The 19,478-nt window shown below is 42.3% G+C and overlaps 2 protein-coding genes across 4 annotated transcripts in view; both read left to right on the plus strand.

Moving 5' to 3' along the window:
• Window positions 1-19,478, plus strand: part of LOC114651544 (tripartite motif-containing protein 16-like) — a 737,769-nt gene that overhangs the window by 551,906 nt on the left and 166,385 nt on the right. The window lies entirely within an intron of this gene.
• The window catches only part of LOC114652530 (zinc finger protein 664-like), a 366,114-nt gene continuing 364,081 nt past the window's right edge, over window positions 17,446-19,478 (plus strand). For both annotated transcript variants that reach the window (XR_007934994.1, XM_028802918.2), the window contains exons 1-2: window positions 17,446-17,566; window positions 19,283-19,478. The exon at window positions 19,283-19,478 is cut by the window's right edge and continues 317 nt beyond it. Coding sequence is in view for 1 of the 2 variants with exons in the window: in XM_028802918.2 (XP_028658751.1) it covers window positions 19,381-19,478 (98 nt within the window). In the remaining variant the exon portion in view is untranslated. The remainder of the gene's footprint in view (window positions 17,567-19,282) is intronic.

Here is a 19,478-nt window from a genome sequence, read left to right on the forward strand (position 1 = left end):
ATTAACTTTATAAAGTCAGTAAAAATAATGAACACACTTCAAGGTTAATGTCCTCCCTAAAGTTTGCGTCAAAAAAGCATTTTTCTCGATTCCCTCCTCTGCCTCACAGTTTAAAATTACAAATCAAACAATTCAGATGTGATCAAAGTGCACTGCAGACCTTCATTAAAGGGGATTTGCATACATTTCAGTCCCACCATGTAGATATGACAACACTTTATCTCCACGGCACCATCATGTTTGGACACAGCAATGGCAGGTCTATTAAAGCCGTCATATTTAGGGCTTTGTTGGATATCCTTGCTGGACTTGAACTGCGCATCTGGAGCTTCATTCTGTTAAGTTGTTATATTCTAAATCTTATATATGTGCTCCTATTTGTGGAATTACGGGACTGCATCCCAACTGGGAGAAGGACATTCGTGGTTTGAGGAGAGTGGGTTTGTAGGAGGTTACTCATGATGGTGTGTTTTATTGGCCAGAAGAATAAAAATGTTTATGGCTAACATCAAAGGTGTTGTATTGCTTTTTAAAGTTTAACATTCGTAGAAGAGGATGGCTGGTAATTATAGAATCCTGCCTGCATTTGACACAAGAAAGGCACACGAGAGCTGGAAAAATGAAGATTTAATATGGACACGGGTTACTGAGCTGAGAAATAAAAAACACGCACTTGGGGTTGGACTGTCGCTTACAGGGACAGCACTGAGATGTCAATTTGAGCAGAAGACCTGAACTAAGATGAAGGTGTGACTATTCTGATAAAAGGCTTGATGTGGTGTTTAAAGGAGAAAAAGGATCGTATCAATGAGGCATATTCAGATTTAACAAAGTTAAAAGGGCGAGTGCAGTTTCTATGGTGGATCAGATCATCGATTTGGAGCAGAGATACTCCTGATGGGTAATTCCACGTTAAATCATCACACATTTGGACCTCATCATCACAGATTTTAACAAAACCAAATTTTCTGGAGATGTTCATGAAATTATAAGGTAGCTTTAATAAACAATTGGCCAATTTTAAAATATAGTTTTTTTTACTATTCAAACTTTAACATTATAATCACTCATAACATGATCCATTATGTCATTTTGAGGATAGCATAGTATTTTCACATGCTACAGAGCTGGAAAAGAGCTTTAAAACGACATGAGAACCATTTCTGATTAACTTATATTTAGGTAGAAATAGCCAGTGTGGACACTTTTTCTATGGTGTCGTTTCTCGTGACTGAAGACAGAGAGATATAATTAAAGTTAGTAAAAAAATCTTTTATTCATACACACCAGGCAAAGGTTAAATGACAGAGAAGCACAGTCCTAGGACACCGCCATTCATCTGCCCCCCGGCCAGGGCATCCCAAAGTTTTTATAGGTCTTTATCTTAATGATTACAATTACACAAGTACTGCAAAACAACAACAACGGTTAGTTCCTTAAAACAATATATAAAAGCTAAGCCTTTTCTTATATCCCTAACTAAGCATTTTCTTACAGTCTCCAATATTGGCCACAAGACAAATGTCACGTACCCCCTGCGACCTTGTGACTTCTTCACCCTGTCTCATTTACTTTGAGGAAGTTAACTAAGAAACAGTTTGAATCATATAGAAACTGATTTTGTTGAGCCCTTGCACAATATATTTTTGTCAGTTCATAGCCTTTGTAACAGGGCTTACAAGCATTGCTGAAATGAAAGTTTTTAGTCACCAAATACACAGAGTACGAGGTGCTCAGGAGAACATCCTTCTTCTACACTCCCTCCTTTTGAACAGACAAAAATAAAGGTTAGATAGAAGCAGAACAGGGAAGAATAGGAGAAGGGGAAGGAGTAGAAGTAGAGGAGGAAGAGAATTGGAGCATTCGCTCCTTGTGTAAAATATAAGCCTTAGCCATGGAAGCAGTGAAATATTTGGATACAATATACCGTATCAGGGGGACAATACAGCAAGCAACTAGTAAGAGGATCAGAAAAGCAACAGCCAGAGAAATTAAAAACTGACCTGAGCCATTGGTCCCAGGATCCAAAAGTAGACATGAACCATTTATCCCATGGATTAGAAATGCCAGAACTGGTTGCCATGTCCAGTTTCAATTGAAAAGGTGGATGAAAGAGTAGAAATATTCATTATTTTTACAAGAGTCGGTTGTGAATCAGGAGAAAGGGTAGAAGAAAGTTGACCAGTAAGCCGGCCAGTATTAGTAGCATGGGAATTATTAGTAACCTTAATTTGAAAAAATCCTATGAGATTGGAACCAGTTGCATATGCAGCTAAGACATAAGTTCCTGAATCATGCAAAGAAGGATTTTTCAGAGTCATGATTAATGGATTGCAATGATTTGTGGGCACACTCTTGAGGGGCGTGTCCTTTTATAATAGAGAATCGAGTCTTTAGGCCATACTGTGTAGCCAGCCAGGGTTCATAACCCCAGTCGTGTGGTCCTGTATTTGCAAATACATCGCTCCAGAATGGACAAAGAGAGTCAGTGGATCCACTTGAATCATCCTCATAATAAGGATAGCTCACACAAACATTTGTCAAACTCTTCTCATTGTTCTTGTTTGCCACTACAGGGGACAATTACACAAAAGTCAACCTGGAATGAGGCAGTCTCCTCCACCTGGAAAGTCAGTATCGTACGTGAAGTGGATAATGGAAGGAAAAACAGTAAGAGTATAGTCAGTATGAGTATGAATGTCAAGGGTGCCATCTTTTGCAGTGTGAAACGTGAATCCAGGCGGGCAATCCTTCAACTTTCACAGCGTGTGGTGTAGACAGAAGAACTTGGAACGGTCCTCTCCACCTAGGCTGATGCCAGTGTTTCCTCCGAGTGTCTCGAACCAGGATCCAGGTGCCCAAGGGAATTGGTGAATCCTTAGAAGGTGGGCTGGTCCTCCAGGCCTGATTAACCTGCTGGTGGACTTCCTTCAACGAGGTTCGGAGACCTGCAAGACTAGAGAGAAGATCATTGTCCACAATATGCAAACTCACATTACCTACAACCATGCCAACAGGCATGGGACGTCCGGTCAGAATTTCAAACGGCGATAGTCCCAATTGTCGGTGTGTCCGTCCTCTCAATCCCATTAAAGCCAAGAGTAGTGCATCCGGCCATGATAAATTAGTTTGTTCACAAATTTTTGCGAGCTTAGCTTTTAAGGTGCCATTGCATCGTTCTACGATGCCTCCGCTTTGGGGATGGTATTTACAATAATGGTGCACATTGATTTGGAGCCAGGTAGTTAATTCATTTATAATGGAATTCACAAAGTGAGTGCCATTATCTGTTTGTAACTTTTGAGGGATACCCCATCTTGGAATAATCTCTTTAATTAGTGCTTTAGCTACTGTTTTGGCATCGTTGTGTTTTGAAGGGAAAGCCTCTACCCATCGGGAGAACACATCAACAATTACTAGACAATAACGGTAACCTTTAGATGGTGTTAGTTCAATGAAATCCATTTGGAGGTGTTCAAACAGACCCACTGGGTTAGGTGTAACGGCGGGACTTACCTGGGTACCTTTCCCCACATTAAACTTTTGACATAATGCACAGCGTCTGCAAAATTGCTCTGCATATGTAGAGAAACCTACAGCTTCCCAATATTTTTCAACATCTCGAACCATGGCATCTCTACCTGCGTGATCGAGACCATGGGCGATTTTTGCCATTCCTGGGAAAGAGGCTTTTGGGAGAAAAGGTTTGTTAGTGTGGTTATGAGTCCAGACTCCATCAGAAAGGGACCCTTCTTTGGACCATTTTCCTTTTTTTCGATGTCTGTGGCTGCACTCTGTAAAGAAATAATTTGATTATCAGGGTCCTGGTCATTTTTCTGTTGGAATAAAGAAATTGGTGTGTTATTATATGCAGCCTTTTTAGCAAAGTAGTCAGCTAATTCATTTCCTTTACTAACAGGATCTTGTTTTCCTGTGTGGGCTTGACATTTAACAATCGCTAGCTTCGATGGTTTGGTTATGGCTTCTAAAAGAGATTCGATCAATTTCTGATGTTGAATGGGTTTGCCAGTACTGGTCTTAAATCCCCTTACTTTCCATAGTGCTCCATGATCATGGCAGACTCCAAAAGCATACCTGGAATCCGTATAAATTGTTACAATCTTTCCTTCGGACAGCTGACATGCTCGAGTGAGTGCTATAAGTTCAGCTGCTTGTGCACTTAAGCTTGATGGAATTCGATTTGCTTCCAGCAGGCGGTCCCCTTGGACCACTGCGTAACTGGTCGAGGGTGCTCCGTTTTCTAATCTTAAAGAGCATCCATCCAGAAAAATTATTTCTCCAATTTCGAAGGGTGTTTCCTGTAGGTCTACTCTAGGTTTTACAACCTTTGCTATTTCATCATGACAATTATGTGGCTCACCTTCATTTTCGGTTAGAAGGAGGGTGGCAGGATTTAAAGTAGAGCATCTTTCTATTGTAACATTTGACAAAGTACAGAGTACATTCTGATAATGTATTGCCCTAGCAGTGGTGAGATGTGAGGTTTTAGCCTGTATTAATATGGAATGTACAGCATGAGGTACTTGTACTGTAAGGGGGCTCATGAGAACTACATCCGTGCTTGCTAATACAGCTTCTGTTGTTGCAGCCACAGCACGAAGGCACGGAGGAAGCGCTGCGGCTACTGGATCCAGTTTTTTAGAAAAATAAGCCACCGGTCTCTGTTTATCCCCATGTAGCTGCGTTAATACTGCATTCATGAATCCCTGCTTTTCGTCCACGAACAAAATGAATGGACGAGAATGATCAGGTAAACCAAGCGCAGGCGCAGAAAGAAGAGCAGCTTTTAAGTCACGGAGAGCCTTCTCAGCCTGTTCATTCCATTGGACCTGGCCCGAAAGAGGAACGCCAGGAGTATTAGCCAATTGTTGCAACGGCTGTGCTCTTTCAGTAAAATTTAAAACCCACTGTCTGCAGTAGCCTAGAATGCCCAATACAGACATGACCTGCTGTTTTGTGACAGGTCTGGAAAGATTTTTAATGGTGTTAATGCGATCGCTAGAGAGAGCTCTTGTTCCACAAGTGATGTCATGACCTAGGTACTTTACAGTTGTTTGAATTAACTGCAGCTTAGCTTTAGAAACTTTATGGCCATTGTCCCCCAGAATCAATAATAACTTCTGGGTATCTCGTGCACAGTCCTCTTCATTATTGCTACATAGCATAATATCATCTACATACTGTATTAATGTACTACCTCTGTCTGGCCAAAAGCCTTCTAAATTTTGAGCAAGGGCTTGTCCATATACTCAAGGGGCTTCAGTGTATCCCTGAGGCATGACGGTCCATGTCCAGCGGCGGTTTTGAAAAGTAAAAGCAAACCAAAATTGAGAATCAGGGTGTACAGGGATGGAAAAGAAAGCATTGGCTAAATCAATTACTGAAAAATAACGAGCAGAGGGAGGGATTGTAGAAAGAATAGTGGAAGGATTAGGGACGATAGGAGCCCTAGAGAAGACGACAGAATTGACTTGTCGCAAATCTTGTATGAAATGCCATGAACCGTCAGCCTTTTTTACAGGTAAAATAGGGGAATTAACTGGAGAGTATTTAATTGGAATAATGGCACCGCGTTTTTACGAGATCAGAATGTACGGCGGGAATGCTAGCCTCTGCTTCGGGAGACAGAGGATACTGGGCACGGTGCGGGCGGAAGGAGGATTTCGGGTAGATCACCAGAGGCTCACAATGGGTTATCCTTCCATAATCATTCTTTCCCTGTGACCACAGTGAATCAGGGAGCATAGATAGCCAAGAAGGGGAAGTGGTTTACAATGAAAAAGCAAAAGAGGAAGGACGGCACAAAGCACGATTTACTAAAAAATCAGTTTGAAGCACAACTTTAGTTATCAAATGGTCTGAAGTATCAAAAATACCTGGAGCAACAGGTAACCAGTCTGTTCTTTTAAGACATTGTTCTACCCATGGTCCTATTTCCACCCATTTAACAGTGCGTGATTTGGCTAAGGAAATATGAGGCATTGAGCCGCCTAGATAGAAAATATTCTGTGAGCATGTGAGATGGACAGACACAGCTGCCTTTGTGGATGAAATAAAAATACAGGGGATGTGAAGGGTTTCGGGGCAAGTACCTGAAGTAAGGAAAGATTCTAGCCAGGGGGTGTCTACTTCTGTAGGAAAATATTGGGCAGTGCAATGTAAGGTGTCAGGGACTTGGAGATGGGGAAACAAGCAAGAGGGGAAGGAGTGTAGGGTTTTAAGAAGGATGGTGAGAGGGCTGTGAGGGGGGAGATTTGGCACAGGAGCTTTGGGGCTGAACAGAAAAATCCTTGTTCAGTCATAGAAAATAGAGAGAGAAAGTTTTGTCATGAGATCCCTTCCTAAAAGGTTAACTGGACAGAGCTGTTTTAAAAGAAATCGGTGTGTTAAAGTGGAACCACTGGAATGCAGCTGAACTCGAAGAGGCTTTGAAATCAGTAAAACATGTGGTTGTCCGGAAGCAGTAAGCACAGTAACAGTCTCATTCGAGGCAGGGACCTCCTTCAGTGAAAGGGTTGAGCACGTGGCTCCTGTGTCCACGAGGAAAACAGTTTCAGTGCCATTCACCATTAAAGTCAATAATGGATCAGTCTCTGAATTATGGGTGAGCAAAGGCAGTTGAAGAGAAGAGCTGGGGGTCGCTGCGGATTCCTGTGTCCATGAAATATCAAATTGTTCAGGTGGTGGAGGAGGGGGTGGGCACTTGTGAGGGCAATTGCGGTGGAAGTGTCCCATTTCACCACACCCGAAACAAGCATAAGGTGTAGCGTTTGGATCTGGATGGGGAGGCAACTGAGTGGGTGATCCACTTGGATTAGGTTGCATATATCCGCGACCTCGTCCCCGTCCACGCCCTTGTCCCTGGAAAAATCCTCCACGTCCACGACTTCTGCCGGGAGTGGCCCCACCAGTGTAATAGTTCATTTGTGCTGCAATCAGCTTTTGTCTGGGTGTCTGACTCTTTCTGCTTTCTCTGTCGTTCAGCATGCGCTGCGTGACGTTTTACTTCCTCAAACGCGGCAGCCTCCCATCCAATACAGAAAGTGCGGACCTTGTTTTGAATGTCACTTCGCAGACCAGACACAAAAAGGGGAACTGTAGCTTTACTGCAATCGTATGGATTGTCTAAGCCAGAGTGATTTGTCATTAAATCTTGAACACAATGTGCCCATTCGTCTACTGTTTCGTCCTTCTTTTTCTGTTTGGCAGCCAAGATAAGAGACCAATCTGTGCCTTTCTTATAGTTGTCCTTAATATTATTTTAACACGTTCCCATTGCATAATAAAGGGACCTTCATTTCAGCCCTGAGGCAACGCCTTGTTCCACTGCCACGGGTTTCCGTTATGTTGTCCATGATTTACAGTTGCCCATGTGGTGAGAAGCTTTCTCCGCAGCACCTGAGTCCATTCTGCAGCATTGGGCTTATACATATCATACAGCTGCTGCAATTGTTCTATGAATTTTTTTCTTTCTTTTTTTTTTTTTTAACCCACCGATGACTTTGGGATCAGGCAATTCGGACACAACGTCCTTCAGCTCTTGAATGTCCCAGTTACGATGTATCATTACAGTATTGGGGTTATTGGATCCTGCAGGTTGCGTTGAATCATGTCGGGGGGTTTCGGGATCTCAATCAGGGGGTATTCGAATAAGGGGCCTGGGGGTTTGGGGGACTTTAAGGGGGATTGAAAGGTGGTGTTTTGATTAGGGGGCTGATGGAATGGGGTTTGACTTCTAGCGCATTGTGAAATGGAGGTTCTAGGATCATGAAACCCACCCGCCGCACCCATTACGTTACTTTTGTCATCCCTCGGATGAGTGTGTAATGAGGGATCATAATGATATTCTTCAAAGAAACCAGACCCCGAGGGATCATCTTTTAATTCTGGTGCGGTGGGCGCTGGAGGAGAAGGTGGAGGCTGTGGATGTGGATAGTGTAGGAAAGGTGGGGGAGCAAGTACGGGATATAACGGGTCTTCTTTTTTTCGCCCTTCTTCCGCTTCTCATTCGACTGTGGTCCCGAATCTGCTTGCACTTTCTGTAATGCTATAAATAACTATTCTTTTTCCTTTCTAGTTTTAACTTTCCGCGGCCAATAATTCATTTCTGTACTGCCTTATAATAAATAGAGGCTTTAATAACCAACTCCCATCTGTCATACATAACACGGACCTTTATTACAACATCCTCGTACATTTCTACATACAACATCCTTGTGCATTTCTACATAATATTTTCCTAATTTCCTATTTCTCACTCATCTACCGCCACTGTGCTTATTCCACGTCCTACATGCCCATTTTTTTTTTTTTTTTTTTTTTTATCTAACCCTGTCTTCTTTTCAATGAGCTTCTAGGGGACCCATTTTTACGTGGCATCTGCTGATCCTCCGAAAATAATCCTTCCAACATAAATAATTTCAAGCCCCCAGAGCGTCGACTAGCAGGCTTACTGTTATAAGTTCCCATTATGTCCCCTTGTTCTTCCTGAGTCCTGTATTAATTTTTCCAACTATGTACTGATTCGTCTATTCCCTTGTCCGTATGAATTAGCGAGGTATTAAGTGTGCCACTCACTGTTCCCCCACTCTTCCCTTCTTTTAGTCCCAAGGGGAGACACCTAGCTATCGGTCCTGTCCCAGTTCCCTGGAGAACACGGTATTTCCCTATTTGTATGTAGATTTATGTATTCCGTCCTAACAGTAAACCTGCAAGATCTGTGCTCTTTTCTATTTATATTTCCATCCACCCCACTACACGTCCCGTTAACCTGTCCGCTCACATCCCCGGATTCCAGCTCAGGTGACTTTGTGTCCGATTTGGTTCAGCAGAATACTACATCAATACGTCCAGCCGAGTCTAGGATATGGGTGAGGCCAGTATCCCTTCGTCAGACCTTTCGTATGCGTCAAACTGCTTGGGTCAAGTCTCCATCACCTTAAGCAACCCGTTGAGATATGTGTATGACTAGACAGGAAACTCGCCCTCCCAGGCGGTTGGAAATCCCCAAAACGTACCCCAGCCTGGAAGTGTTTAAACTCTGTCTGGAAATCCGTTCAGTCACCGTGGATGTAGCCAAAGAGGAGACCGGGGGCTCCTCACGCAGGAGCCCTCTCAGGACAGGGCAGTCCTAAGTTTTGCCGGAGCTGCTTACTCTGCTGCCGGAGCTCAGATTGACGGCAGTCCGCTGGTAAGACGAATCACTGAGGTGGTCCCGCTCGAGGAGTCAGCCGGTCGTCTCCTGTCCCACGTCCGGGCGCCAGAAAACTGTGGACACTTTTTCTATGGTGTCGTTTCTCGTGACTGAAGACAGAGAAATATAATTAAATTTAGTAAAAAAATCTTTTATTCATACACACCAGGCAAAGGTTAAATGACAGAGAAGCGCAGTCCTAGGACACCGCCCTTCATCTGCACCCCGGCCAGGGCATCCCAAAGTTCTTATAGGTCTTTATCTTAATGATTACGATTACACAAGTATTGCAAAACAACAACAACGGTTAGTTCCTTAAAACAATATATAAAAGCTAAGCCTTTTCTTATATCCCTAACTAAGCATTTTCTTACAGTCTCCAATATTGGCCACAAGACAAATGTCACGTACCCCCTGCGACCTTGTGACTTCTTCACCCTGTCTCATTTACTTTGAGGAAGTTAACCAAGAAACAGTTTGAATCATATAGAAACTGATTTTGTTGAGCCCTTGCACAATATATTTTTGTCAGTTCATAGCCTTTGTAACAGGGCTTACAAGCATTGCTGAAATGAAAGTTTTTAGTCACCAAATACACAGAGTACGAGGTGCTCAGGAGAACATCCTTCTTCTACACCAGTCAAAGTCCTAATCCAGCACAAAGTTCAAACTTTGTGATCTTAAATCTCATTATTGTTGATCCATGACACGTGCAATTTCAGTTCCATGGGTCACTCAGATGACCAAATCAGAATCTCAAGTCTCGTTAAAATCTGTAACGATGAGGTCCATAAGTGTGATGATGTGACATGGAGTGACCTGCATGTGTAGATATAACATGGCTGTCCGGATGCTGTGTGAGCTTTTAAGATGCTGGACACGGCATGTTTAGATACAAATCAAAGGCAGCTGGCATTAACAGCACGGATGGCACTTAGTTTTGCTTCAATGGAATTGGCGCAATGAGAATTTTTGGAGAAAAGTCAAGTCTGGTAACAATTACTGTCACACATGAAACTGCGTATTTCACCAGTCAGAAACAACAGGTGGCATTCGCAAGACAGCCAGAAGAAGTCACCATTGCCAGGCAATAATCTGTTAGAGAAATATGGTAGGAGATCAAAATGCATTATCGTCAGAGCACTGGGCTAAAGACTGCACAAAAATAAATGAACAGGTGATAATAACAGAGGAGACTGGAAAATACAAAGAACTGTGAAGAATGAAACATGACGTCATTTACAAAGGAGTCAAACTCAGACACATTTAGTGTTTTGGTTGAATCTTTAGGATTAGCAGTAATTGATTCTACTTGCACACTCACAGTCTATGGAGAGAAATGCTTAGACAACGACATTAGTAATCCTGACCAGACTGAAGTCAAACAGCTGAGGAACTCAAACATTTCAAGCAGCAGAGCTTTCATATTTGGAGGTGGCAAAGTTGTGTATTCCACCAAATGAGTGAAAATTCCAGCAAAGACTGGAGAGACACGATGTGGCACTGAAACAAGAAGTGGTGCCAGCTGAAATGCCAATGTTGTTCAGAAAAACATCCTTAAAAAGGGCAGGGACACTTTTAGATAATGAAAATGACAAAGCAGTGATGTTTAGTCAGCCAGTGACTCTTGAATTAACCAGCTCTGATCATTACTGTGTGAACATCTCAGAAAAAGAAATAAAAACGATGAGCATTGTGAACGTGAGATTCTAAGAGTCTCAGAAAACAGGAGTACAGGAGAGAAGTAAAAGCCTTTGTTAAACCTTCACCTCCAATATGGACCTCCTTCACTGGACCGATTACACAAACTGCTTTATTGCTCAGGAAACAAAGAGGCAGAGTGGGCTTCCTTACTTAAATAAATTGTTGAGAATTGTGAGACTCGTCTCAAACACGGCAAACCCAAACTCAGAGCAGCTGTTGGTTTGCCGCTAGCCTATGAATACAATGAAACTGCGGCTACAGACTGACATGAACGTCAAACAGGAGTACGGGGTCTTCACATCATTGACACATTCACAGGTTTCAGTGCAGGAAGTGTTGTAAAGACAAAGAGACCATCAGAAATTTTGAAACAATTCATTCATTCGTTCTCAGATAAGTGGACATGGAGCTCCTCAGAAACTACTTAATGATAATGGTGGGGAATCAGAGAGATGGCAGAGAATTTTAACATTGAAACAAAGACCACCGCTGCATACAGTCCCGGGGTAATGGACTACCCGAGAGACACAATCAGACACTTGCAGAAAATTATACAGAAAGTGATAAAGAATACTGGATGTGACTGGTTAGTGCCAGATTAGTGCCACTGGGCACTAATGGTAAAGAATGTCATGCACAATATTTATGGGTACAGCTCATATCAGCCGGTGTTTGGCAGAAATCCTAATCTTCCTTGTGTTCTCGTGGACAGACCACCCGTCCTAGAAGGCACCACTAGGAGTGTGTCAGTGGAGCACATATTCCAGCACTGTACACTCCAAGAAGATCATTTACTGAAGATGAGTGTTCAGACCGAATACGGAGAGCACGCCAGAGACAGGTTAATTCTGAAAATGATAAATCTGAGACAAAGTGGACGACAAAAGAGTGGACTGTGCAGAATGGAAGGGACCTGCAGATGTCATTGGACAGGATGGAGTTGTGAAATGTGTCAGACGTGGAGGTACTCTTGGAAGGGTCCACCATTATAGACTACGTAAAGTCAACGGTAAAGGCAACAATCGACATACCACCAGCAGTGAGAGGGATGAAGAGAGATTTATCTAACACAACATCAGATAATGAAGACACTGGAGATGAGAAGGGGACTCTAAACTCTTCAGTCCCAGTAGAAGATGTTGATGTTGAAGTTGAGAAAACTCACAGGTTAAGACGGAGTCATTGTGTTTGTCTAAAAAAGGGAAAAACTGTGAGATATGTGGACGGAGATGGTGGCAAACAGATAAAGTATTAGATTGGGCTGGCAAAGCAGAACTTGGTATAATTTAGAGTTTACTGATCCTGACAGCATTGCTGACACAGAAGGGTCTGTTGACACATCAAGTGTGGATAATCTACAAGTTGAACCAGAAACTAGTGAACTGCAACTATGGGATTTGTGTGTGGAAATCACGGAGATATCAGATGAGTTAGCAAAGCAGGAAGAGATAAGCAGCTGTGAAAGAAATGGAGAATTTGAGGAGGTGGAAAACCACAAGATGGATATGCCCCTTAAAAAGAGACTTCAGAGTTGGTCTCGACTGTTGCAGGAGATGGACGTCTGAAGCTGAGCTCCTTTAGCAGTGGTGTTATTATTTCTTATTTTCCTTAGATATCCTGTGTTTATCCAACCCGAGGGTTCTATTACAGTAATTGCAAGCATATATAAACATGGTCAGCAAGAAAAGGGGTCAGAAAGAAACAGAAAAGAAACTTAAAGTTACATCTAAGCCGAGACAGGCAAGTCCAAGTTCAAGTTCAAGGTACGGCCTATCAGATACTGACCTGGAACAGCCAGGCGAAAGCCCAGACTCCTCTGGACCACTGTCCGCTGCATCGTCTCCAGTTGAGAGCGAAAAAGGGAGTGAATTTTTAAGTGATGCAGGTGACGATAGCTCACCGATTGGAGAAGATCACTTGAAACTGGAAAAGGCCTTGCAGTCCGTGCTTTCACCCACTCCTCGTGAGCCAGGAACATCGGCTGTAATAGAGCCCGCCGCTTCACCTACGGTGCATGAAAGCAGAAATGATCTGTCCGAACTGAAGGTGATGATCGCTGAGCTCAAGCAAGAGATAAAGAATGAGATAAAGAAATAAATTAATATTATGATCAAGACAAATGGGAAGACAAGTGAGAAGACGCGGTGGGAGCTGCAAGAGCTGCGGCAGGATAATAAAGACTCAGAGAAACGTGTATATAATCGCTTTGAGGTGGCCTTTAAATGTATGCTGGAAAAAATTGAAAGAGAGCAAGCTATCACTAATCTATTCTTTTAATCCTTATAATTATAATTACCAAAGTAGCAACAGACTGCATGGCAATAACCCCTGGGAAAATTTGAAATTAAGGTCAAAGCAGTCTCACTTTTGGTAAAGACTACAAAATGACATCAAAAATTCAGAATCAATGACTCCAAGATGGGACAGTTAATTTTGTGAGCTGGAATGTTAAAGGCCTGAATCACGAATTAAAAAGAAAGAAAGTATTCTCTCACCTAACAGGTCTAAATGCTAAAATAGTATTTTTACAGGAGACCCGCTTACTAATCAAGGATCAGTTCCGGCTGCAAAAAGACTGGACTGGCAAAATGTTCCATTCCAGCTTTATAAAGAAAACTAGAGGTGTGGGAATTCTTATCCATAGAACAGTCTCATTTGTAGCATCAGATGTAGTATCTGATCCTGAAGGGAGATGCATCATTGTTATGGGTAATTTATTTAACTGTAAAGCGATTTTAATAAATGTTTATGCACCCAATGTGGACGATAGCGAATTCATCCAAAATGTATTTTCCACTCCCAATGTGAACACTCATAAAATTATAATGGCTGGGGATTTTAATTGTGTTTTAAATCCAGACCTAGATACGTCTCCTGCCACACGGGTGATGACATCTAACACTGCAAAGACAATCACACAGTTTGTAACTGACCACAACTTATCAGACCCCTGGAGATTTCTAAACCCAAATTCAAGAACATATTCCTTCTTCTCACCAGTGCATCATTGCTACTCAAGAACTGATTATTTTTTTGTAGATAATAATTTCTTGCCTACGATTAAATTCTGCAAGTACGACGCTAATGTTATTTCCGACCATGCACCTCTGACCTTGGAGCTAAAATCATTATGCCCCACATATTCATCTCGCAGATGGCATCTTAACCCACTTCTATTAGCAGACAAGAACTGTACAGAATTTGTATCAAAACAAATCAGCTTCTTCCTAGAGACAAATACATCCTCAGAGGTCTCTGTATGAACACTCTGGGAAACCCTGAAGGCCTTCTTAAGAGGACAGATTATCTCAGATCTTTCCCACAGAAATAAATTGGAAACCAAGCAGGTATCAAAGCTAACCAACAAAATTACTAGAATAGATGAAGAACATGCCAGGTGTCCAAGTGAGGCTCTTCATATGAAAAGGCAGGCTCTGCATTCAGAACTCAACCTTTTAACAACTAAAGAAACTGAACAACTCATTTATAAATCAAGACATCATTACTATGAACACGGAGAGAAAGCTAATAAGCTCTTAGCTCAATAAATCCACAAGCAAGAAATTCACAATGCAATCCCAGTAATCACCAACACAAACGGAGACGAAATCACTGACCATAAAAATATAATGCAGACAATTAGAGACTACTATAAATCCTTATATTCTACTGAGTTTAAAGAAGACAAAACACAATCTAATGCATCTCTGGATACATTACAGATACCACAAATAGATACTCTTAGTGCAGAGGAATTGGATAAACCTCTGGTGCTATCAGAATTACGAGATGCTATAAAGTCACTTTAGAGTGGGAAAGCAGCAGGCCCCGAATTCTCACTTAGAGGATCTGTGCAGAAATTTTCCAAAACCCGGCAGGATCTGATCAATAACATCTATATCTATAAAGGAGAGTTGGGATAAGTGTGGCTGTGTTTGTGTGTTTGTGGAGGGACGGAGAGTTAAGGCGGGTGTTGGAGTCACGTGATTGTGGGCGAAAGAAATTGCAGACTTGACAGCAGACGGTTTTTCTCGTTTTTCTCTTTATTGTTATAAGAAGCTGGAGTCGCAGGAAGCAGAGATCCAGAGAGCACAGCCTGTCGCAGCAGGGCTCGTCTGAACCCTGAACAACGGCTAGGGGGGAGCTTAAATACCCCTTTGCCTCATGATTTAGACAGAAAAACATCTTTATCATCAAAATTAAAAGTTTAGCAATATATCTGGGCCAGACATTATCTAAGTTCCCCTAAAACTGAAAATAGGACAGGCGCCTTGCACGTATGCCCTGCAATCTTATAATCTTTCTTCTTTCCTGAGCCATGTACTTTGAGGAAGTAAAGCACTGGGCAACATATTTTTTGTTAGTTCATAAATCAAGCTTTCTTTTTACTGAAAGAGCACTGTTATGAAACTTAGTTACCAAATACACAGGGCACAAGGTGCCGAGGAGAACATTCTTCTTCTACATGATCATCTCCCCTCCCATTCACCTCATTTCATTCACTTCGTTTCGCTCCGAGATGAGCTCCACAGCTGACACGGTTAGTCCTTTCTCCTTCACTGATTTACTGTTTAGTAGACGCAGTACTTACTGAATAGTATTTTTTCCTTTAGTGTTTCTTAGTGTTTAGTAGACGCGGTGTGCCGGTGTTCCCGGCGGTGTTGCGGTTTAGTGTTACTTTCTACTTCGTTTTTGTACTTTAGTGTTTAATAATAAATAATAATAATTCATTACATTTATATAGCGCTTTTCTCAGTACTCAAAGCACTAAAATAGTGAGTGATACTTAGCTGATAGCAGTGTAGAAGCAGCACAGCACAACGGAGCCGGTAGGACAGGCGGGTGTGGTAACGTAAGTGAGCGGCGATAGCAAGCAGCAGGAGGAGGAAGCAGGATTTGGATGTTCCGATACACAGCTATAAACAGTAACGCTTGGTAATTTCAGTCGTGATCACCCCGGAGCCATAAGCCATAAGCCAGGTTAGTATGAACATCAGATCAGTTCCAGGTCGTAGAGTACTGTAAGATGAAACGGGAGCAGATCAGCATAGCGAATATAATCGCGGAGACAGATCATCCCGAGGTGCGAGATCGCCAGGTACAAAGAAATGTTCGTAGGTCTCGTCCCGTGATCCACAGACTCAGCTGTTCTCAGTAAAGTGGAGTCCATAAAATCTGTAAATATTAAGCCAAATCCATGCACTTCGAGTCGGCTGTATCCACGAACTATACGTACAATAAACGAAACAAAACAAGCGTAATAAAGTGCAGAATTAAGGCGAATTTTGCGAAAAGTGTTGTTAACAGGGAGGAGCGGCAACAACAAGCGTGCGCCAGCGTCCTCACCTGCTATAATAAAGCAGTTAAAGTAAAAGTCTACTAAACTTCTTTATTATATCTCATTTAGTGTTCTTCCCAGCGGTGTTGGCGTTTTTTAATGTTAGTGTCTACTTAGTGTTTGTGTTTAGTGTTATGGAAGGAGTGATCTTACCACTGTCAGATTTTGCAATGAATGAGTTGGTAAATAATGATTATTTATCAACAGATCACATGAGCAAATTCAACGAAATTTTAGCTGCGTATACAATTTGCAACCTGAAGAGGTTTTGCTAATGTGGACTCCTGACATACCTATAATGCCCATTCCACAAAATGCAAAACATATTCAAATATTACCTTCTGCAGCGACTGAACGAGTGACTCACTGGGTGTGTACCTATTATGATGGTGCTGTAATTCATGTCTATGACAGTTTAAACGCTGTTAAAAAATTCAACCTCACCGAAGAGCAGCTTCGTTTCCTTCGTGCTTTGTTTCCTTACAAACCTCCCATAGTTTATGAAGACGCACAGCAACAATTAAATCACACAGATTCTGGTGTATTCGCAATTGCGTTTGCTGTGTGTATTTCTTTAGGTATTGACCCAAGTGATCAAGTTTTTACTATTTCTTCAATGCGAAATCACTTACAAATAATTTTTGTTACTCGACAATTGCTTCCGGGCGGCGCGGTGGCGCAGTGGGTAGCGCTGCTGCCTCGCAGTTGGGTGATCTGGGGACCTGGGTTCGCTTCTCGGGTCCTCCCTGCGTGGAGTTTGCATGTTCTCCCCGTGTCTGCGTGGGTTCCCTCCGGGCGCTCCGGTTTCCTCCCACAGTCCAAAGACATGCAGGTTAGGTGGATTGGCGATTCTAAATTGGCCCTAGTGTGTGCTTGGTGTCTGGGTGTGTTTGTGTGTGTCCTGCGGTGGGTTGCCACCCTGCCCAGGATTGTTTCCTGCCCTGTGTTGGCTGGGATTGGCTCCAGCAGACCCCCGTGACCCTGTGTTCGGATTCAGCGGGTTGGAAACTGGATGGATGGATGGATGGATGGATGGACAATTGCTTCCATTCCCTGTCGAAAGTAGCCGACGGGCGACACCAGTTACAAGTATTCAGTGCGTTCAAAGACCTGTACGAAGTACGGCGACTAACACAGTCACTCATAAAAGGGAGATGACTCCCCTGATGAGTCATGGTGTTGTGGGTGTGTCGTGAATGACGTAGTAGCTACTGTATCTATCGCGTGCTGCAGTTCCTCTCTGTTTGCTCTTATGAGACCCTCGTGCTCAGACTTCTTAACGGCCAGAAGACCAAGCAAAGGTGCACAAGGTAAGTCAAAGTAGAACGTGGGGATCGCGTGCGGGTGGGAATGTCAGCAGTGAGTAAGATCGCGATATGCTGAGCGGCTTTAAGTTTGAGGAGGTGCCTGAGGCCGCGTGGTTCGCTTTTAAGTGTTGAGGATTGAGCGCTAAATTGAGGAGGAGGCGGCGGCGGCGGCACAGCAAATCGCACCTTCACGAGTTTATTGTGAACTAAGGTGCGCGCACATTTTTTGCTACTGCTACGTTACTTAATTTTCCAGTCGGTGTCCCGTGAAATGTAATACTGTACTACATCTGACTTGGCGGAGGCGCGTGAACTCGGGATTGCTTCTGCTCTTTTTACTCTCGTGCAGTGATGGGTCGTTCTTGAACGATTCGTTGATTCTGAACGAATCTTTAATGTGACTCGGGAAAAACGAGTCGTCTCGAGGGAGTAATTCGTTCAGTCGCGCATGCGCATTTGCGCAACTTCCTATAGTTTATGTATTGGAATTATTGATTCACCTGTTTCGAGTCTTCGGGTTCGAGTCGTTCGTTCATCATGTGACAGCCCCATAAGCTTAATCTATGCAGTCTGAGCCGGAAAGAGAATTGATTAGTTCATTCCTCGAGTCTTTAGTCGTTCGTTCTTTTGTCACGTGACCACTTACCGGCTCAGTACCTCAGTCAAATACTAACGTAAACTTCCATTTGTTGTATGTTGGATCATATTTAGAAATGATCATAAAATTATCAAAAATATCTAAAACGCATTTTCTTATAAATAAAAAAGGTCTGTCAATTTCTGCCACTATGATTTTGTTACTGTTTCTTGAGGATCTGTGGTGTGTTATTTTATAAATAAATAATCCTGTTACAAATAAATTATTGATTAATTTGTCCTTTCATTGTCTTTGTCTATCAGTAAAGTAAACAAACACTAGGCTATATAATAAAATAATCCAAGCCTACAATTACAAAGTACTTATAGTTAATAATTGTGCTCATTATTTTTACTGACTTTATGAAGTTAATTCTACACTTTTATTTTCACAGGGCTTTCCCATTTCACATGTCCATACATTGAAGTGTGTGGTCGAAACAACAGCAGACAAACACAAATTCAAACAAACAACTTCTTTTATTATTTCTTGATCTTTCTTAGTGAGCAGAGACCCGCTGCAGATGCTGACAGTTTGTCACTGACAGTATCCACGTCACAGGGGGCCCTTTGCGGTTTTGAAAACCGGCTTTTATAATCTCTCAACCACGTATGCAAAGCTTATCTTATACTTGCAGGTTAACAAGCAGTCCTTCCTTACTGACAGAGTAACTTCTCCTTTCACTAACTTGGACAGGGTGCGGTCCCCTAAAAGCTGATCCACCCTTTATTTATTTTCTTTTATTCATCTTGTGGCTATTTTATATATTTAGGCTCTAATGCTTAATAACCTTAACTTTCCTTCATCACAATCTCAATGCATTTCATATAATTAACACACAGAACTCTTATACTTGCAAATACAATATACATATACATTTTCTTATATTTTTTATACACTCAAATGCACACAGATAGTAATCACCAAGGCGTTTTAGACTTGTTTACCCAAATATTCATTGCACTAAGGCGTAGTCCCAAAATCTTCTTCCCCTCCCTTGGACTGGGTTAAAAGCCCTCAGCCCAAGATTATTTGTTCAGCTTTTATTTAATACATTGATTCAAATTTTTATTATTCCACAGGTGTCTAATTGTCTCCACCTCAGGGCTGTCCATGTGAGAAGTGAATCTGAGAAGAGAAGGGCAGACACTTAAAGAGAGAGAAGAGTTTCCCACAGAGCATGGCCTCTGCCAAAGAAGATGGTGTGAATGAAAAAACAGTGGACATTAAAGAAGAGGACTGTGAGCGGCTCACACCAGAAGATGTGTGTATGAAGCT

Source organism: Erpetoichthys calabaricus, chromosome 5, assembly GCF_900747795.2.
Source record: "Erpetoichthys calabaricus chromosome 5, fErpCal1.3, whole genome shotgun sequence".
Classification (NCBI taxonomy): Eukaryota; Metazoa; Chordata; class Cladistia; order Polypteriformes; family Polypteridae; genus Erpetoichthys; species Erpetoichthys calabaricus.